At 39.6% G+C, this 19,871-nt stretch overlaps 1 protein-coding gene across 1 annotated transcript; it reads right to left on the bottom strand.

Annotated features, from left to right (window-relative positions):
* On the bottom strand, nt 1-17,200 carry LOC139693236 (zinc finger protein 121-like). Its single transcript, XM_071591342.1, has 5 exons — nt 16,949-17,200; nt 16,599-16,769; nt 16,100-16,324; nt 8,935-9,058; nt 1-979 (listed from the first exon to the last, which is right to left on the bottom strand). The coding sequence occupies exons 1-5, from the start codon at nt 17,081-17,083 to the stop codon at nt 153-155; spliced, it is 1,482 nt and encodes a 493-aa protein (XP_071447443.1). The 5' UTR covers nt 17,084-17,200; the 3' UTR covers nt 1-152.
* Nucleotides 17,201-19,871: the final 2,671 nt, after the last annotated feature.

Below are 19,871 nucleotides of genomic sequence, written 5' to 3'. Positions count from 1 at the left end.
CTTTATTAAACAGTGAATTAAAATAAGAAAAAGATTAGAATTAGAAGGCATAGTCATTCGAATGGAGAGTACTTTGAATAATGGGACAAAATCGTTAATGTGTAGACCCTAAATTTTGTAAAATAAAGTTTAAATGGCATCAGTTCACGTACTTATTGAATGTACCTCGTATGCTTCAAAGTGTGTTTCTTGAGATCTTCCTTACGAATGTATGCCCTGGAACATATCTCACACACAAACGGCTTCTCCCCATTGCGCAAATGTATAGACATATGCTTCTTAAGCTGTTGCTTGAGCGTGAAAGCCCTGGAACACGTCTGACATTTGTGAGGTTTTTCACCAGTGTGTATACGCAAGTGATCCTTGAGTTGTTGTTTCAACGTGAAAGCCTTCAAACAAGTTTCACATTTGTAAGCTTTAATCCCGGTGTGTATACGCAAATGATCTTTGAGTTGTTGTTTCTGCGTGAATCCCCTTGCGCACACATCACATTTATGAGGTTTTTCACCAGTATGTGTCAGCATATGCCTGTTCAAATCACCTTGGCTCAAGTAATCTTTGAAGCACACCTCACACATGAACGGTCTTTCTCCGGTATGAAGCAAAACATGCCGGTTGAGATCTCTATTGCTCATAAAATCTTTTGAACACACTTTACACTTGTATGGTCTTTCCCCGGTATGGAGCAACATATGCCTTGTAAGGTTCCGCTTTTGTGCAAATTTTCCCAAACAAATCTCACATTTATACTTCTTTCCCCTTGCAATTATCGATGCTACACGTCCATCGGAATCACTTTCTTCCTTGTACCCCTCAGACCTAACACCAGTTCTGAGTTTCCTTCCCTTCTTAACATGTACACGCAAAACATGAGCTTTCAAAATGTCCTCTTGTGTAAATCCCTGTTTGCAAATTTTACACCTGTGCAGCAAATTCCCCGCACCATCCTTCTCTGCACCATCTTGTCCTTTGGCACCATCTGAAAGAGTTGTACAACGCAATGTGTAAGTCCTAAGATGAACAGTGTTCATAGAGGCAAACATTTCATAGTTATAGGAGTGAAGGAAGAGATGGCGATGAGGTCGGGGATCACAGTTTAGGCACAAGGAATGACCACGTGAAGGAAACGTCCGTTCTTCAGCGAGTTGGCCACAAAAGAGTCCGACCCCAGTGGTGTGGCCATTGAGTGATGGTGTCAGTGGGAGTGATAAGGCCGCCGCGGTTGTCATCTCAAGAAACCCAAGCAAAAGCAAACCGACAACAGGACAGAAGATGCAGAGGAAAAAGACTTTATTATCATATTTTCCCATCGATATCCCGTGCCCTATCTATACAACAATGTTCAAATGTTCAAAAAAATGGCAATGCATTTTATGTAATGAAATTTGAAAAAATCCAAACATAGACTTATTTTTACACACACACATCCGATGTACACATATACACACACTTTTAGATGCCAGTATTAAAAAGCTACTTACAAGGATGCAAAAAGTGATTTGATCTTCAAGGCGACTATGTAGAAAAATAGCTAAATTCTCAACCTTTCCATAAGATATACACAAAGATGAGAGAATAAATTTGATTTTTCACAAAAAAAATATGAGACCTTACTTTCTGAATTGTCCTCGTACAAAGAGGTAAATAATTTCAGAGCAACAATAAATAAATTAAAAAAGGATGATAGAAGACGCAGTGTGAGGATATGGAAAGGCTGCAGAGAGAGGGTGAATTGATGTGCTGTACAAGAAGGGTAAAATACTTTTTGGAAATACGAAGGGATGATCTGCATTATAACTTAGACATAAGTCTGGTATGATAATAGTTGAAACAAAAAGACCACTAAGAGATACAATGAATACATAGAAGAACTCAAATATTAATGAACTTAGGCCTACAAGGTTAGACATAGAAAGAGAGCATGCCGTAGAAGGAGTTCGCTTAGGTCCAGGCATACTCAAAGATGAGATAGAAAGGGCATTAAGGGAGATGAAATCAAACAAGACTTGGGGGTAGACAATATTCCTATGGGACTACTAAAAGGTTTAGGTAAATGTGGGCTATATGGACCGATTGCTAGCATTTATGAGAGAAGAATTCAGACAAAACACTTCATCAGATATGCTAGTTCCTATTCAGAGAAAGGTAAAAGTTACACCATGTAAAGACTACAGAAAAATAAGTTTGATTCCATATTCACAGCCTGAGTGGTTCTCTGCATCATCAACAAGAGGATGGCAAGCAGGGCAAATGATTAATTGCTCATCGTATGATAAATAGAGTCCAGAAAGGGGAGGGGTACTTGTGATGCCATTGCAGTAATGAGATCACTAATCAAACAAGGAATTTAAAGGATGATTAATTGCTAATCGTATGATAAGTAGAGTCCAGGAAGGGGAGGGTACTCGTGATGCCATTGCAGTAATGAGATCACTAATCAAACAAGGAATATACAGGGTTCGTCCGGAAAATAAGTGTACTGAGCTCAGGAAAAAAAATTTATTACACTTTTACATATCTTAAGCTAATATTGCTCAAAATAAAACCCTTGTGAGTCGATACACTTGTTCCAGCGGTGTTCCCATTCCTGAAACGCTCCCGCGAAGGCATCATCGGGAACCTCTCGAAGACTCGTCGTCGACCTCTTCTCTGCCCTCCACGAACATCTTGTGCCACCGAAAGATCATGTTTCTGGACATGGCTGACTCCCCGTAAGCCTGGTTAATCATACCGACAGTTTTGGTAGACGATTTCTCAAGCTTTACTGCAAATTTGATGGAATAACGCTGCTCCAAAAACTTCGGCATCGCGTTCCGTGACGTGAGTCAAGCGTGGAGGTTTGCATTAGCAGAGCTCCTCACTACACCACAGCTCAGAGCCGACTGCCTTTTTCAGCGTCGCTTGCCAACATACCCCCCTCCAATCGCAGCCCGTCAGAGCGGTGCTGGGCATGCCTGGAGTGGCGCGCCCAGCCCAGGAGTCAGTACACTTATTTTCCGGACAAACCCTTAATTAACGAGCAATTAATCATCCTGTAAAATATAATTAAGATGCGTTTGCCTGTTTTGAAGAATTTGAAAAGACATTTAATAGAATGGACTGGAAAGAACTGGCAAATATATTGCAAAAAATAAGAGTTGATTATTGGGACAAGAGACTAATCCACAACCTGTGCATGTCTCAGACTGATATCAGGTGCGTGTTGGGAACATAAGAGTCTGAATGGGCAGTGTAAGGAGTAAGGCAGTGGGTGTCCTTTATATTCTATGATGTTCAACGTACATATATGTGATGGAAAGGATAAATGATTACAGAGGCATGGGAAGGACTGGGAATAAGAGAGAAAGTCAGCGGGAAATACATAAAATCAGTCAGGTTTGCTGATGACTTGGCTACCAGGCAAAATTTTAGTAAGGCAGTCAGCCGAGGGGTTACAAGCATAGCTAAAGTTAGTTGAATATTAATATTTGATAGGTATGGAATGAGAATCAACATAATTTAAAGATACTAAGGTAGGCTGAAAACTAATGCACACATGTTTCAGAATCATATATTAATTTTTCAACACAGTCACCGTTGTTAAGGCTAACATATATCTCTCCCAACGGGTAACAAGTTTTCTCATTCCGTCACTGAAAAACTCTCCAGACTTTACTCAAATCCAAGACTTGACAGCTGCCTTCCGGGGTGTAATGATTATTATCCTTTGAGTGCCTTTTGAGTTGAGGAAAAAATATAACTTGCAAGCTATAAGATCACGGGAATAAGGATGGCGTGAAATCAGTTCAAACTTCAGATTTTACGAAGCCTCCCCAGTTGCACTCAAGGGGTATAGACGAGTGTTGTCATTTTGAAAGACTATTTGCCAGCCAGGCTGCCTTTAACAAGGCAAACTTGATATCGGAGGTGTTTTAGAGTCTTTACATACTAAGAAGAATTTCCCATTGTCCCTCAATCCAGAAAATCAGTCACGTAAACTCAGTGAGCACCCCAAAAAACAGTCAAAAGACATTTCAGCAACAATTATTGCCTTTTCCAGGTTCACAACCATGAAATTTTACTACCCGTTGGTTTACAGTAGACCTATCAACAGCATCAACACCATAAAAAGACTTCAAACAACAATTGAGTCTCAGTAGGAGCCACTAATTCAGCAGTGAAAAATTCAATAACAGTATGCTATTTAACATGCACTAGAACACATCTCCACACTTGGGCATCTCAAAATAAATTGGATGAATGTAACAACCACAAACCTGCGCATGGATGTTGTAGGGAATGTTACTTCCACGTGCCACCCAGAGTGCTTCCGAAAATCATTTAGTTTGCAGCACTAGAATACATCTCCATATGTCTTCTTCTCAAAATACTACGCTTGATGAATGTAACAATTGGCAACCTGTGCATGGGTGTTTCGGGGAATTTTACTTCCACATGCCACAAAGAGTGCCTCTGAATATCATTTGGTTTATAGCACTAAAATACATTTCCACACCTCCTCTTCTCAAAATAATACACTGGATGAATGTACTGCCTTCAAACCCACATGTGTGTGGTGCGAATGTTCCTTCCACCTGCCACCAAGAGTGCTTCCGAAGATAATTTTGTTTGCAGTACTGGAATACTTCTCCACACTTCCTGCTCTCAAAATACTACACTGGATGAATGCAACGCCCCTAAACCCACATGTATTGTGGGGAATGTTACTTCCACGTGCCACCAAGAGTGCTTTTGAAGGTCATTTTGTTTGCAGTAATAGAATACATCGACATCCTTCCTCTTTTCCATCTACTACACTAGATGAATATAATGCCATCAAACCCACAGATGTGTAGCGGGGAATGTTACTTCCATATGCCTCAAAGAGTGCTTCTTAAGGTCTCTTTGTTTGTAGTACTAGAATACATCTCCACACTTCCTTCTCTCAAAATGCTACACTGGATAAATGTCACGCCCTCAAACCTACATACGTGTGTCGTGGGGAATGTTACTTCCACATTCCACTAAGACTGCTTCTGAAGGTCATTTGAATTGCAGTACTAGAATACATCTTCATAATTCCGCTTCTCATTATACTAAACTGGATGAATGTAACAATCGCAAACCCGCGCATGGATGTTGTGGGTAATGTTACTTCCAAGTGCCAAAATGAGTGCTTCCGGGGATCATTTTGTTTGTAGTACTAGAATACATCTCCATACCTGTTCTTCTGAAAACATTACACTGGATGAATGCACCAACCTCAAACCTGCACCAGGCTGTTGTAGGGAATGTTACATCCACATGCCACAAAGAGTGCTTATTAAGGTCATTTTGTTTGCAGTACTACATTATGTCTACATTATTTCTCTTCTGAATATACTACACTGGATGAATGTAATGACCTCAAACCTACATGTGTGTCATGGGGGATGTTACTTACACGTGCCACCAAGAGTGCTTCCATAGATCATTTACTTTGTAGCACTATAATACATTTCCATACTTCTTTTCAAATTTCTACACTGGATGAATGTCAAAACCTCAAAACCTGCGCATGGGTGTTGTGGGCAATGTTACTTCCATTTGCCAAAAAGAATGCTTCTTAAGGTCATTTGGTTTATAGCACTATAATACATTTCCATACTTCTTCTCAAAATACTACACTGGATGAATGACAAAACCTCAAACCTGAGCATACGTGTTGTTCAGAATGTTACTTCCACATACTACTAAGAGTGCTTCCGAAGGTCATTTGGTTTGTAGTACTAGAATATGTCTCCATACTTCCACTTTTCAATATACTATACTGGATGAATGCAACAACCCTAAACCTACATATGTCCTGTGGAATGTTACTTCCACATGACACCAAGAGAGCTTCCGAAGATGATTTAGTTTGTAGCACTATAATACATCTCCATACTTCCTCATCTCAAAATACTACACTGGATGAATGTCAAAACCTCAAACCTAAGCATGTGTGTTGTTGGGAATGTTACTTCCACATACCACAAAGAGTGCTTCTGAAGGACGTTTTTTGTAGTACTAGAATGTCGCCATACTTCATCTTTTCAAAATACAAAACTGGATTAATGCAATGCCCTTAAACCTACATGTGTGTCCTGTGGAATGTTACTTTCACCTGACACCAAGAGTGCTTCCCAAGATGATTAAGTTTGTAGCACTAGAATACATCTCCATACGTCTTCTCCTCAAAATACTGCACTTGACAAATGTAAAAATTGCAAACCTGCAAATGGGTATTGCTGGGAATGTTACTTCCAGGTGCCACCAAGAGTACTTCTTCTTCTCACAATACTACACTGGATGAATGCAACACCCCTAAACCCACATATGTGTTGTGGGAAATGTTACTTCCACGGGCCACAAAGTGCTTCCAAAGATCATTTTTTTGTAGCTCTATAATTCATCTCCATACTTTTGCTTCTCGAAATACTACACTGGGTGAATGTAACAACCTAAAACCTGCAACAGGGTGTAATGCAGAATGTTACTTCCACATGCCACAAAGAGTGCTTCTTAAGGTCATTTAGTTTGCAATGCTAGAATACATCTCCATACTTCTTCTCAAAATGCTACCAATACTGATCTTCAGAAGCACTCTTAGAGGCACGTGGAAGTAACATACCCCACAACATCCATACGCAGGTTTAAGGTTGTTACATTCATCTGGTGTAGTATGTTGAGAAGAGAAAGTGTGGAGATGTATTCTAGTACTGCAAACAAAATGATCTTTAGAGGCACTCTTAATGGCACGTGGAAGTAACATTCCCCTCTACACACATATGTGGGTTTGAGAGCATTACATTCATCCAGATTAGTATTTTCAGAAAATGAAGTATAGACATGTATTCTAGTACTACATGTAACAATCACTAACCTGTGCATGGATGTTGTGTGGAATGTTACTTCCACATGCCACTTTGAGTGATTCTGAAGGTCATTTTGTTTGTGGAACTAGAATACATCTCCACACTTCCTCTTCTCAAAGTACTACACTGGATGAATGTAACAACCTTAAACCTGTGCATGGATGTTGTGGGGAATGTTACTTCCACGTGCTAAGAGTGCCTCAAGATTATTTTGTTTGCAGTACTGGAATACATTCCCACACTTCCTCTTCTTAGAACACTACACTGGATGAATGCAACGCCCTTAAACCCACTTATGTGTTCTGGGGAATGTTACTTCCATGTGAAACCATGAGTGCTTTTAAAGATCATTTGGTTTATAGCACTATAATACATTTCCATACTTTTGCTTCTCAAATTATTACACTGGATGAATGTAATGCCCTCAAACCTGCACCAGGGTTTTATGGGGAATGTTACTTCCACATACAACAAAGAGTGCTTCAAAAGGTCGCTCTTTGCAGTACTAGAATACATCTCCATACTTCTTCTTCACAAAATACTACACTGGATGAATGTAACAATTGCAAACCGCCGCACGGGTGTTGTGGGGAATGTTACTTCCATATGCCAAAAAGAGTGCTTCTTAAGGTCATTTTGTTTGTAGTGCTAGAAAACGTCTCCATGCCTCCTTTCTTCAAAATACTACACTGGATGAATTTAATGCCTTCAAACCCACACATTTGTGAAGTGGGGAATGTTACTTCCACGTGCCAAAAGGAGTGCTTACGGGGATCATTTTTTGGTAGCTCTATAATTCATCTCCATACATGTTCTTCTCGAAAAATTACACTGGATGAATGCACCAACCTCAAACCTGCACCAGGCTGTTGTGGGGAATGTTACTTCCACGTGCCACCATGAGTGCTTCTTAAGGTCATTTTGTTTGCGGTGTATAAGCGTGTGTGCATTACTTTTCACCCTAACTTCATAATTCAAACATAGTTTATATTTCCAGAAAGAAAAAGGCCAAGCTTAACATTAAAATAAGAGGGCAAAAACTAGAGCAGGTAGAACAGTTTACGTATCTTGGTAGTGTTTTGGACCAACAGGGTCAGAGTAGTAGGGACGTAAGGAGAAGAGTTTCGCAAGGCAAAGAGGCTTTCACAAGGAGGAGGGAGTTGATGACGGGGACATCGAGTAAGGATGTTAAGAAAAAACTCATAAAAACTTTGATATGGAGCGTAGCTATGTGTGGCTATGGAAACGTGGTCATTGAAGAAGGATGATAAGACCTATTGTGCAACCCTGCCTTACACCTCATCTGCCCATCTGGACTCCCCGTTCCCCACCCGCACCTGAGCTATCTGAGACATGTTCTGCAGTGTCATTATGTTAATCTTGGGAATGATAATTGAGGTGGTTTCCCGTTGCTTTCCTCAGTAGTGTTTTTAACGTGACACCATCACTTACTGGCCAGTGACCCCACTGGGGTCAGAGGCCTTTGCAGCCGCCTCACTGAGGAACAGACGCTGCGTGGACTACCTTTCGTCTGGCTCCTAACCTTCGACCTATCTGGCATGGGTGACCCTACCAGGAGAAATTATTATTACTCCCACCAGCAGAGCTCTAGGGGTCATCGGAATGCACAAGCCCTTCCACCACTTCAAGTTTGTAGTCCGGGGAGGGATTTATATATATATATAAATATATATATATATATAAATATATATATATATATATATATATATATATATATATATATATATATATATATATATATATATATATATATATATATATATATCCACAAAACCCCATGCCCACAGACTGACAAAGAACCTGCCCTAATATCACAATTAATATTCACAAACGTGAATTTAGGGTTAATGACAGGCAGTATGACGGCATTTACAACTTAGCAACCAAAATAGGTCACTTCAGACTTCATTTCCTGTATATTTTGGAGGCATACAAAGAAGCAGTTGTATTTCACCGAGGGGGAAACAGTGAGAGAGAGAAGAATGGGATTTCCACTTAGCGATATTGAGAACACAGCAGAGTCCAGAGCCTTCCTTACCTTGTACCTCCGACACTTCCTTTCCCAGGCCTCCTTCCTCTTGTGGCACGTCAACATCAAACTCTTCCTTGATTACCACATCCACATTCAACGAAGGAATAAATTCATCATCTCCCGAACGGTCCTGAAAAATCAAATACAAACATTACCTACATATAGCGTATCCATACAAAACATACAACTAATGTCCCAACAGCAATTGCCAGAAGAATTTTAAACCCTCTGCCCGGTTCTCAGTACGTGGTGTGGCACAGTCCGTAGGTCTAATTTGTGGATCGAAGTATGCCGTAGGTCCTGCTCTGCTGTCTCGCGATTCTGAATTTTTTTCCTGCAGTGCCATGGAATTATTTTAATATCTATGGCAGCTCCTGGGCTCTTTGATAATGGTTCTTCCTAATTGTACTGTTTTGGCTAAATGAAAAGTCAATCTATAAGGAAGATAAATCTATCAAGTCCATCGTTATGAGATAAGCGAGATCTCTGCATCTACGCTTTGACCTCAGGTTCTGTTTGTATTTTTTGCTTGATATGATCTCCCTATCTAATTTCCCTGGAACTATTCCTGTATCGTTCTTTCTTTTATTTCGTCATAACAGTTGGCGGGGCAAAAAGGCCTCACCACCGTCTATAGTCCCAGTTGTTAGATTTCCTTCTCGGGAAAGATAAGTAAAGATGCCTTGTGTATAACATCAAATGGATTATGTAGCATTAATGGTATTTAAAAATCCTACAACATCAGAGATGAAAATAGAAATGTACATATAGAAATTAAAAAGAGACATAGAAAGGAGTACATCAAACAGTTGTGGGCTGATGAAAACACCAAAAGATGGTGTCATGAAGTTGGGAGTTGATCTGTTTGAAGATGTCCTAGATCCATATAAACTCAGAAGTGAATTTGAACATAATTAGGGAACGGGATTGGTGCGGTGGCTAACGTACTGGCTTCCCACCCGGAGGGCCCGGGTTCAAATCCTGGCGGTGTTGAATATTTTACAGTGAGGGTAACTCACTGATTTTGTGCCAGAGTTCTTACATTTTGAGAAGAAAGGACAAAGGCTTGACGCGCTAGAGCAATTTGAAATTTTGAAATGTGTTAAGAATAAGGTTACCATTGTTAACGAAATCTTGTACCCTTCCCACTCCCCCCTTCTAGACCTTCCTTCCTTCCACACCTAATGACACCCCACCTACCTTACCTCCTCCCCTACCGGCTCTTAATACAGCGTTTTTACGTATATTCTGGGTTTCCCCTCTCCCTCCTGATCCACGCGTCCCCTTCACCACCTCCCCCTTCCTGAGTTTACGGAGTTCCTAATCCTTTCCTTTCTTCTAGCCCCTTGCTCTCAACCCCCTTAACCATCTCCGGGCCAACCCCCCCCCCCCCGGGTTTTTTCCCCTCTTCCACCCCCTAACCCTCACCTCAGACCGGGGAGTTGTCTCTCTTCTCGCCTTCCCCCCCCCCAACCCACCCCCCCCAATTTGTGTGACTATATATTCTCTGTCTTCTTTACAAAATGTACCTGATGATGACGTGCCACGTCGAAACCTAGGTCGTCCGTCGAATAAATCTATGTGGAATTACAAAGTTTCTCCTTTCATTAGGGTAACTCAATCCTACTTGAGGTGCTTTGTGGAGGGCACTTTGAGTGAGTACGGTGTCCGTCGGATGGGACGTTAAACTGTGTTACCCCTTGGTGCCTTTCCTTATTAGAGTAGGCTAATGCCAACACCGGGTTTCTCTCTCCACCCTTCATCCTTTCCTGTCCATCCCCTATGGCACAAATGACCTCAGATTTCATTCGCCTCCCCTAATACTACTACCACTCGAATATAACTGCGAAAGTTGAAGAGTACCAGAGGACTTATAGAAGAATGCAATGACTGTAATCAACTGAAACAATGAGTAAATGTAAAGAGACGTTTTCTACCAGAGAGAGTATTGTTTGGGAAAGATTTTGTTAAGGACACTTTGCCTACAAAATCACTGCTGCTGTCTATTGCAGAACCGTGAAGAAATCCCTAAGTTTTTTTTGAGTTAAGATGAAATAGAGATTTTAGTTGAAGTTTAAGACGGAGAGAGAGAATTGAGTATTGGATGTGAGATAGTGCAAGTTTAAGTGGGGCAGTTTTAGCCGAGAGGCATGGTTTTGAATTTGGGGGTAGAGTGTTTCGTGGTGCATTTTCATGTGGTGTTTCAATTTCTTGCTTGTTGTGTCCTGGCTTCCGTGTTGTAGGATGGCTTTCGTGCTGCATCATGGGGTGCAGTTTTTTACTTGTTTTGCGGTATATGTGTTTGCATGAGTATTGGATGAAGGGATTTTTGCATGAGTGGGTGCGCTGCTGTGGGTGTAATTTTCCGTGTTGTTTTTTTTGCATGTGGTATTTTTCCTTTTTACGGTTGGTGACCTAACACCCCCCGCCACACGCCCTTGCGGTGGCTTGCGGGGTATTATGTAGATGTAGATGAATATTTTCCTGGTGCGGCATTAATTTTTTTAATATCTATAGTTGTCCATGGCCTCTTAGATAATGAGTATTCCAAATAGTTCTGTTTTGGCTTAGCTATTGGTCTTAACTCTGCTGATTAACGAAACAGCTGTGAGAGTTCATAGTTATTTCATCAACTTTTTAGAAGTTTTATGATACTATGAACGTACTATGCATGCGTTTAGTTTCAGCGAAAGCTTAAGTGTGGATTCATATCGTCTTTTATCCAAAGGAAGAAATGATGAGCTGTTTAAATGAGTATGGCATTGATGCCAGAGATTGATTTTACAGTGTCTTGGAAAATGAATTGTCTGGGAACATCAGTGTACCTGCATTGTAACTGGAATTTCAACCCAAACAAGTCTTGACGGATGAGATGATTGCTTTCATATGTTTTCTCGTAGATTTTTCTATATAAATGTTATTTGTTTTTTGCATAAAGGTTTTTTTTATTTGCAATATCTACTGTCACTTTGATGGGTCGTCTACCTACCCAGTGGATATCGAACGCATTCATATGTATATAAAAATATTCACGCAGATGTATATTTTGTTTGAGATGTTAATTTTTGTAATAAAAGAATCTCTTTTTGTTTTATTAGCTCAAAGTGTGTTGTGTATTAATTTTGGTGTTGATGTTCAGTGACCTTGCGATGTTATCCGTCTGCCAATAGATGGAGATTGGAGCCCAGAGGTAACAGGTTTGTATTGATAAAATGGAGAAAAAATTCAGAATGTCATCAGTGGTATTCTATATACAGGGTTCGTCCGGAAAGTAAGTGAACTGAGCTCAGGAAAAAAAATTTATTACACTTTTACATATCTTAAGCTAATATCCCTCAAAATAGGACCCTTGTGAGTTGATACACTTGTTCCAGCGGCGTTCCCATTCCTGGAACGCTCCCGCGAAGGTATCATCGGGAACCTCTCGAAGACACGTCGTCACGGCCTCTTTGACGGCGTCCAAAGTCCGGTATCGCGTTCCTTTCAAACTCCTCTTTATCTTCGGGAACAGAAAGAAGTCCGGTGGTGCCAAGTCCGGGCTGTAGGGTGGGTGCGCCAGCGTTCCCACGCCGTGCTTGGCCAAGCAGTCCGAAACGACAAGCGCGGTGTGAGACGGCGCATTGTCGTGATGCAGCCGCCAGATGTTTTTGATCGCTGGCCGGACGCGGGCGACTCGTTTTCGAAGCCTGTCGAGCACTTGGACGTAAAATGCAGCATTTACAGTTTGTCCTTCAGGTACAAATTCGTAGTGGACGACTCCCCTTTTGTCAAAAAAGACAATCAAATCAGTACACTTATTTTCCGGACGAACCCTGTATATGGGAAGGTACTCCATAAGGAAGATAAATCTATCAAGTCTGTGTTTAGGAGATAAGCGAGTTCTCTGCATCTTCCCTTTGTCCTCAGGTTCTGTTCATCTTTAATCCTTGATATGATCTCCCTATATAATTTCTCAGCAAACATTCATGTATCACTCTTTCTTTGTGTTTCTTCATAACAGTTGTGAGGGCAATAGGCCTCACCACCGTCTATAGTCACAGTTGTTAGATTTATTTCTTGAGAGAGAGAAGTAAAGAAGCCTTGTATACAGGGTTCGTCCGGAAAATAAGTGTACTGACTCCTGGGCTGGGCGCACCGCTCCAGGCGCGCCCAGCACCGCTCTGACGGGCTGCGATTGGAGGGGGGTATGTTGGCAACCGACGCTGAAAAAGGCAGTCTGCTCTGAGCTGTGGTGTAGTGAGGAGCTCTGTTAACGCGAACCTCCACGCTCGACCCACGCCACGGAACGCTATGCCGAAGTTTTTGGAGCAGCGTTATTCCATCAAATTTGCGGTAAAGCTTGGGAAATCGTCTACCGAAACTGTCGGTATGATTAACCAGGCTTACGGGGAGTCAGCCATGTCCAGAAACATGATCTTTTGGTGGCACAAGATGTTCGTGGAGGGCAGAGAAGAGGTCGACGACGAGTCTTCGAGAGGTTTCCGATGATGCCTTCGTGGAAGCGTTCCAGGAATGGGAACGCCGCTGGAACAAGTGTATCGACTCACAAGGGTCCTATTTTGAGGAATATTAGCTTAAGATATGTAAAAGTGTAATAAATTTTTTTCCTGAGCTCAGTACACTTATTTTCCAGACGAACCCTGTATAACCCTTGTAATGGATTCCAAGAGGTGTAAGCTTATTTAGAGCAAAGATAATATAGAGAATTCAGTAGGACACCTGGACGGAGAGAGAAAAGTGAGTATTGGATGTAATAGTGCAAATTTAAGTTAGGAAGTTTTGGTCTGGAGGTACTTTGTTGAAAAGATACGGCCGACCGGGAAGAAGTCCAGGCCTCAAAGAGATGTCAGTTGCCCTCCATACGAAATAAAAGACTGGTTACAGTGTACTGATGCTCCAACTGCAATGCAAGCCTACGTTTAGAGGATTAATTCAAATTATATCACACAAAACTGAACTTTTAGAACAGAGGTTCGAAACGTGAAGGCTAATGAAGAATTTAAAACATGAAAAATTACTTCAGTAAAAGTTTTCACTAAATGGAATAAGCTAATCGACATGAGTTTAATTTTATTTTAATTTTAGAATGAACATTTATAAATAGATAAAATATATTTTAAGCAATTCTGCAGAGAGAGAGATTTTAAAAAAATTAAAAACCGCTATTAAGCCCCAGAAACATTTCAATTCCTATACCGCCTTGAGGTATTAAACTGTAAAATGCTTTACAATTGATATTAAATAATGAAAACAATAATTATCTCATTTACTTAACGGAGACGAATTCATTTTCTGACTTAAAAAATTAGAATGCAATACTGCCGTACAGAAAGGTGATAGCTTCAGTTTTCTTGGATGCGAAAGGGATTCTGCTGTTATATTATCTTCCCACTGGTCAAACAATTACTGGAAAATACTACGCTAAACTCTTCGACAATCAACAGAGCATATCATGCCTTAGAATTGATGTAAAAAATTAAAAATAATAATTACCGCACTTTTCCCATCGATAACGTGCGTGTTATCTATACAAAAATGTTCAGATAATCGAAAAAATGACAATTCACTTAAAATTGTAAAATATCAAAACATTTGCATACCTATGTACGCAATAATTAAGTAATAATAATAATAAATAAGTCAGGAAGCATGCTTTTCTAATTTCTTTCTATTTCATAAGATCTGGTACTGTTACAGTTATTTTACCTCATAAATCCATGAGAGAACACGTAATTTATACACTTAATTCATTCTAATACATAGTAATTCTTTATTCTAACTCGTAGTACTTCAGGTACACGTAGAGTACGTCGTATTATGTACACGTACGCATGAATAGGATAGGTAGATCACTTAAATAGAAGAAATTCGTCACCTGAATCACAATTAAATGAATTAAGTGCATTTATTATTTCTTTCGGCAAATCAACGAGTTCGCTCTCCGAAATTAACTCTTCCTCGTCTTCTAGCACTGGCGTTTAAATATTGCCTGAAGCTTTTTCAAATACATTTTGTACACAAGTCACTCGGACACCCTACCAAACATTCCAGGATCCACCGGCTTATTTCTTCAAAAGACACTCTTTTAATCCTTTCCGATTCTGTGTAGTCTTTCAAACCAGACATCATCCACTTTTCCCAAATAGATCGTAACTTTGATTTAAAAGATTTATTCATGGATTTAATCCTGGCAGCCTCGCGATTCCCTTTTTCTTTCGCGAAATTGATGAATTCTAGCTTAAACATTGATGTATACTATTTTCTTCTCCATTGGGTAATTTTCTTGAGAAAATTCTAAATTAAAAACGCGTAACCCAATTCATGGTTTGAAACAATCGCCATTTAGGCGTCTCTTTCGTAGAACTTGGGAGGGTGTCTAAAAACAACTGAGCGCCGATACTAACAAAGCGAAATTAAGCAAAAACCAACAAGAAAATTCCATTTCATTCATTCTCTCATTGTTCTAACATTAGATTTGCATATAAGTTAATTTCTACACCAAATAAAAGGGTACACAAACCTATGTCTCGTTTCAAATAACGAATCATTGCGTAAAATCAACAAGGCGGCATATTGTGTTGGCTCGTAAATATTGTTTATTTTTTATCCTTCTGTTGTTTGCAGTTAAATTCAATCACCTGGCTCTAATGTTTACGGATGCTATATCCACAGGCAATTATGATTCCATGCATTCATTGGTTGTTACCATCTATTAGTACTCTTATACGGATATAGACGTATTTGTACACAAAATATATATAATTTTTACGAGCATATATGATATTTACGCTCATGTATATGTATATACAGATGCACGGCTTCTATACACGTTCAAGATAACTATGAATACCTGGGCGGGGAGTATCTATACAAATTCAAAGAGAACTACAAAGTTCCGGGTGCGCGTTATCCATTACGTGCGCGTTATCTATGGGAAAATACGGTAATTGTTGCCCCAGACATCTGATACACAAATTTATGGATAACTTGTTCCATATATTCACATTGCTGCTTTGAATGCATATAGTCACTCACACTAAGGGGGATTTGAAATGGCTTTAAAGGGATTAAAATCAAATAAGGCAGACAACATTACCAAACAGAACTACTCAAAGGTTTGGAAAACTAATGGATTGCTAATTACGCTGACGACATGAATATGCGCACTCACCAAGTTCCCTGAATCTTCATTTTCCGACAGATGACAGCCAGCTTCCTGCGTTGATGGCACAATTGATGAATCAATATCCCTTCCTGGAGAAGCTGAGCATCCACTGGCAGCGTCGATCTCCTGTTTGACAACGATCATGTCATCTTGCACATCCACAGCCCTCGTGTCGATTGAGTCAATAATAATTATGTCGTCACAAAACTCTCTCCGGATCTCACGAGGACACTAATGCAAAGGATACACACATTACAATTTAATAATGTTATAATGTGCGCAATCCAAAACAGGATCACGAGAAACAAATCTTTCGGGCCAAATTGTTTTACACATTTCTGGCACAAGAGCCATTTGGTATTCACTGAATTGGAAAAACAAATAACAATTATGACATCGGTAGTCAAATTGCTTGCAACTAACATTCATAAAAGGGAATACATATCATTACATCGTAATACAGGGTCCACTATAAACATCGTACAATTTAATCAATACAACTGACCTCCTCTCGATTAGAAGTCCAGTCATTCGTTGCAGGATTGCATCCCTTTCGGATACGATTGTGGAAAACAAACAAACACTCGACACAGCGATGTTTAAATAGTCGGAATTCCGTAAGCTTCTCCATACAGGTAGAACATACCAACCAGGGATATCTCGTATCCTCCACAACCTAAAATAACATGTTTTAGACACAAATGTTAACAACAAAATGCTCATAACACCTACTGACAAAATATCAATATGCTTTATCCCAATATCCTACGGAATCTCTAAACCGATTGACGTAACCGAAGAGCTAAAACAAATATTAATTTTAAAATGGAACGGCACACACACAGCTGAACTTACCTTGACATTTAATAAATCCTCTATAGTCTTTTGCAACATAAATTCCGATTCATTACTCTCGTCGAAAATATTTACAAACGCTCCACCACTGCTTAGACACAATCTGCATACGAAATAATCGATTTCATCACACATTCTGAACGTTTTAAGTTGCGCCGGATGATAACCTGGACGAATTCAACGCTAATAGCTAGGATCTCTCGCACATATTACGTAAAGAAGTATTTAAATAATTATTATCACGACACCAGTTCACTTTGTTTACGATTAGTTGAGCTTGTGGATTTCATTCGTCATATGTTTCACTCATTCTTTACGTATAGCATATGAGTCAATAAATGTGATAGAGACATTTGGAGAGAGAGGATCACAATCCTAATTAACACATTTAAAAGCATTTATCGCGGTGAATCATGTCTAATCTCGTACCTAAGAAATAAAAAATCGGAACCATTTTTTCTTTTGACGGAGTTGAGCTTGTGGAGTATCAAAGGTATCCTTATAACTTAAAATGATATCCAAGAAAAATGAATCAATTCGCCAATTTTCCGTTCATTCTTTTCGAGGATCCGTGTCGAAAGATTCACAATAGCCGTGTTTACGTTTGTCAAAATGCAATAATAACTATGGATTTTCAGCATGTAATGATTGCCATAGCTATGGAGTAATATAAAAATTTTCTGACGTACACTGTGCCGCTATTCCACTGCGATAGCTTTCAATTAGGCAAAATTATGACATACACGTACAAATCATTTATCGAGCCTTAACGCGGTCTTTTAAATGTATCAATCACGCACCATTGTGGAATGTCATTGCTCTCTTCCTTAATTACTACATCGAAAATCAAGGAAGGGATGAACTTTTCATCTCCCGAAGGCTCCTGAAAAATCAGACACAATCATTACCTACGAGGATCCATGCAAAACATCCGAAAAATGTCCCAACAATATTCCTGAAAAAAGTCAGCGTCAAACCTTTCCTCCATTACCACATTCAAGGAAGTGATCTCACACTTCAAGTCGGCGATCTCCTATGAACGTTTGCGGAACGTACTTTTGCGGAGTAATTTCTGGGGTAATAGCACGTTAGCTGACGACTACGCAGGTCATAATAATCAACTAATATTTCCCATTACCAAACTTAAAACTTTGCTTTCCACTTGGCAACAGTTCATAATATGAAGGAACAGAGTACCCTGTAAGAGTGTTCTGAAAGTCGTCGCGAATTTCCTTTGATTTCTTACTTTCCTTTAGGAAGCATTTAATGACGTCATAAAATCTTAATGTTCCCATCTTCACCAATCGCTAGACATGTAAATAAACAGATAAGCATCCCCACCACAGATTTCTTCCCAGACCATGGACGCATTACATGTTTGACAAAATTAATATTAATAACAATTAAAACACAGGAAAATCCTTTGGCAAGTTAGTGCTAACACCTGGATTTGTAACTGAGAATGCCTCAAACTTCCCTCATATGAAGAGTTAACCGCATTGTGTGGGGGGAAAAGTGGAATGGTGATTTCAAAGTCAAAGTGTTAGTGAGTTATTTTCACATGCTTCTTACTCGATGTTGCTGTCAAATCTTTGTACGAAATAATACAAATCGTTCAAGAGCATTTCTTTATATGACCTTTCCACACAACTGACTGGAAGGGAATACATCGATTCCCTGGAATGCCTTAATAGGCACATTTTTTCATTCACCCGTGTGATTCTTAACAGGGTACCAGGTGTCTCCCCGGGGAACCATAACCCATGGTTCAATAAATCCCGGAACTAACTAAGGAAACATTTTAACAGAATGTTTCAAAAAATTCATTTTCATTCATCAACAAAATCATCTTCAAGAGCTATACAATCATTCCAAAGCTTTCCCAACTTTCGATACCATGCTTGTAATGAAATGATTTGTCATTGTGCTCAAAATAAGCTTTAGGTGCAGTAATAACTTCATCATTTCAGTCCTACCTTTTTCCCTGGAGCATTTTCTTGAGATCATCAAACAACCACTAGTCTATCTGTCTAGCTTGAGGCTAGATCTGGTGAGTATGGTGGGTGGAAAAGCAGATTGAAGCTCAATTCGTACAATTTGGCCTTCTTTTTCATTGAATTGTGGCACAGTGCATTGATTAGATAAAAGATGTTTTTTTTCTTATTCATGTGCTGTTGTATTTTTGAGATTTTGTCCTTCAAAAGCACCAAGCAATAACCCAATGTAATAGTCGCTATTGATAGATTTTCCCTTTTCAAGACCATGGATGTAAATTATACCTAGTCCATCTTAAAATAATACCCTTTTCAAAATGTCCCGGGTCTTATTGAACGAATCGTTAGGTGGCACAGGGTATAAATGTTTTGCCCTGATCACTTCATTGATTTCATGCGAATGGTTGAATTTCACTTTTTGCCAGGTAAGGGTTAGTATTGTGTGAACTGTACCATCACCTCCCAAAGTGACCTTTTGTTTGATTACTGTGTTTATGGTTTAGAAGGAGAAGGCTGATGTCCTGAGCCATTACAATGGATGTACCCCTAAGCCTGGACAGGATTTGGTTGACGGTACTTCAGCAGCCAAAATGTGGGCATTGACTAATGCCATAGATTCCATTGATAGTTCCGTTCAAAGGGTAATGATTGAAGACAATCAGGTGAATTGGATGGCTTAGAATAATTACAATAGAATGGAGATTCAGGTTAGTGAATTAACCAGTTAGGCATTAAAGTCTTAACCATTTTTATTTCACAAAGTTTATTATTATAGTGTGTCAAGAGTGTGAGGTTTTATCTTCTTAGGCAAGGTTAAGAAATTCAATTGCGTTTAATATCTGTGTCCATACCAAAACTTACACTTAAGTGGTGGACCACCTTTTAATAATCATTATTACCTTTTAAGAATGTTATATGCAAGCAATTTA

Source organism: Hetaerina americana, unplaced genomic scaffold (assembly GCF_022747635.1).
Source record: "Hetaerina americana unplaced genomic scaffold, ioHetAmer1.1.p SCAF_45, whole genome shotgun sequence".
Taxonomy (NCBI): domain Eukaryota; kingdom Metazoa; phylum Arthropoda; class Insecta; order Odonata; family Calopterygidae; genus Hetaerina; species Hetaerina americana.
The sequence above is the reverse complement of the archived record's forward strand: the minus strand, read 5'-3'. Positions and strand labels throughout refer to the sequence as shown.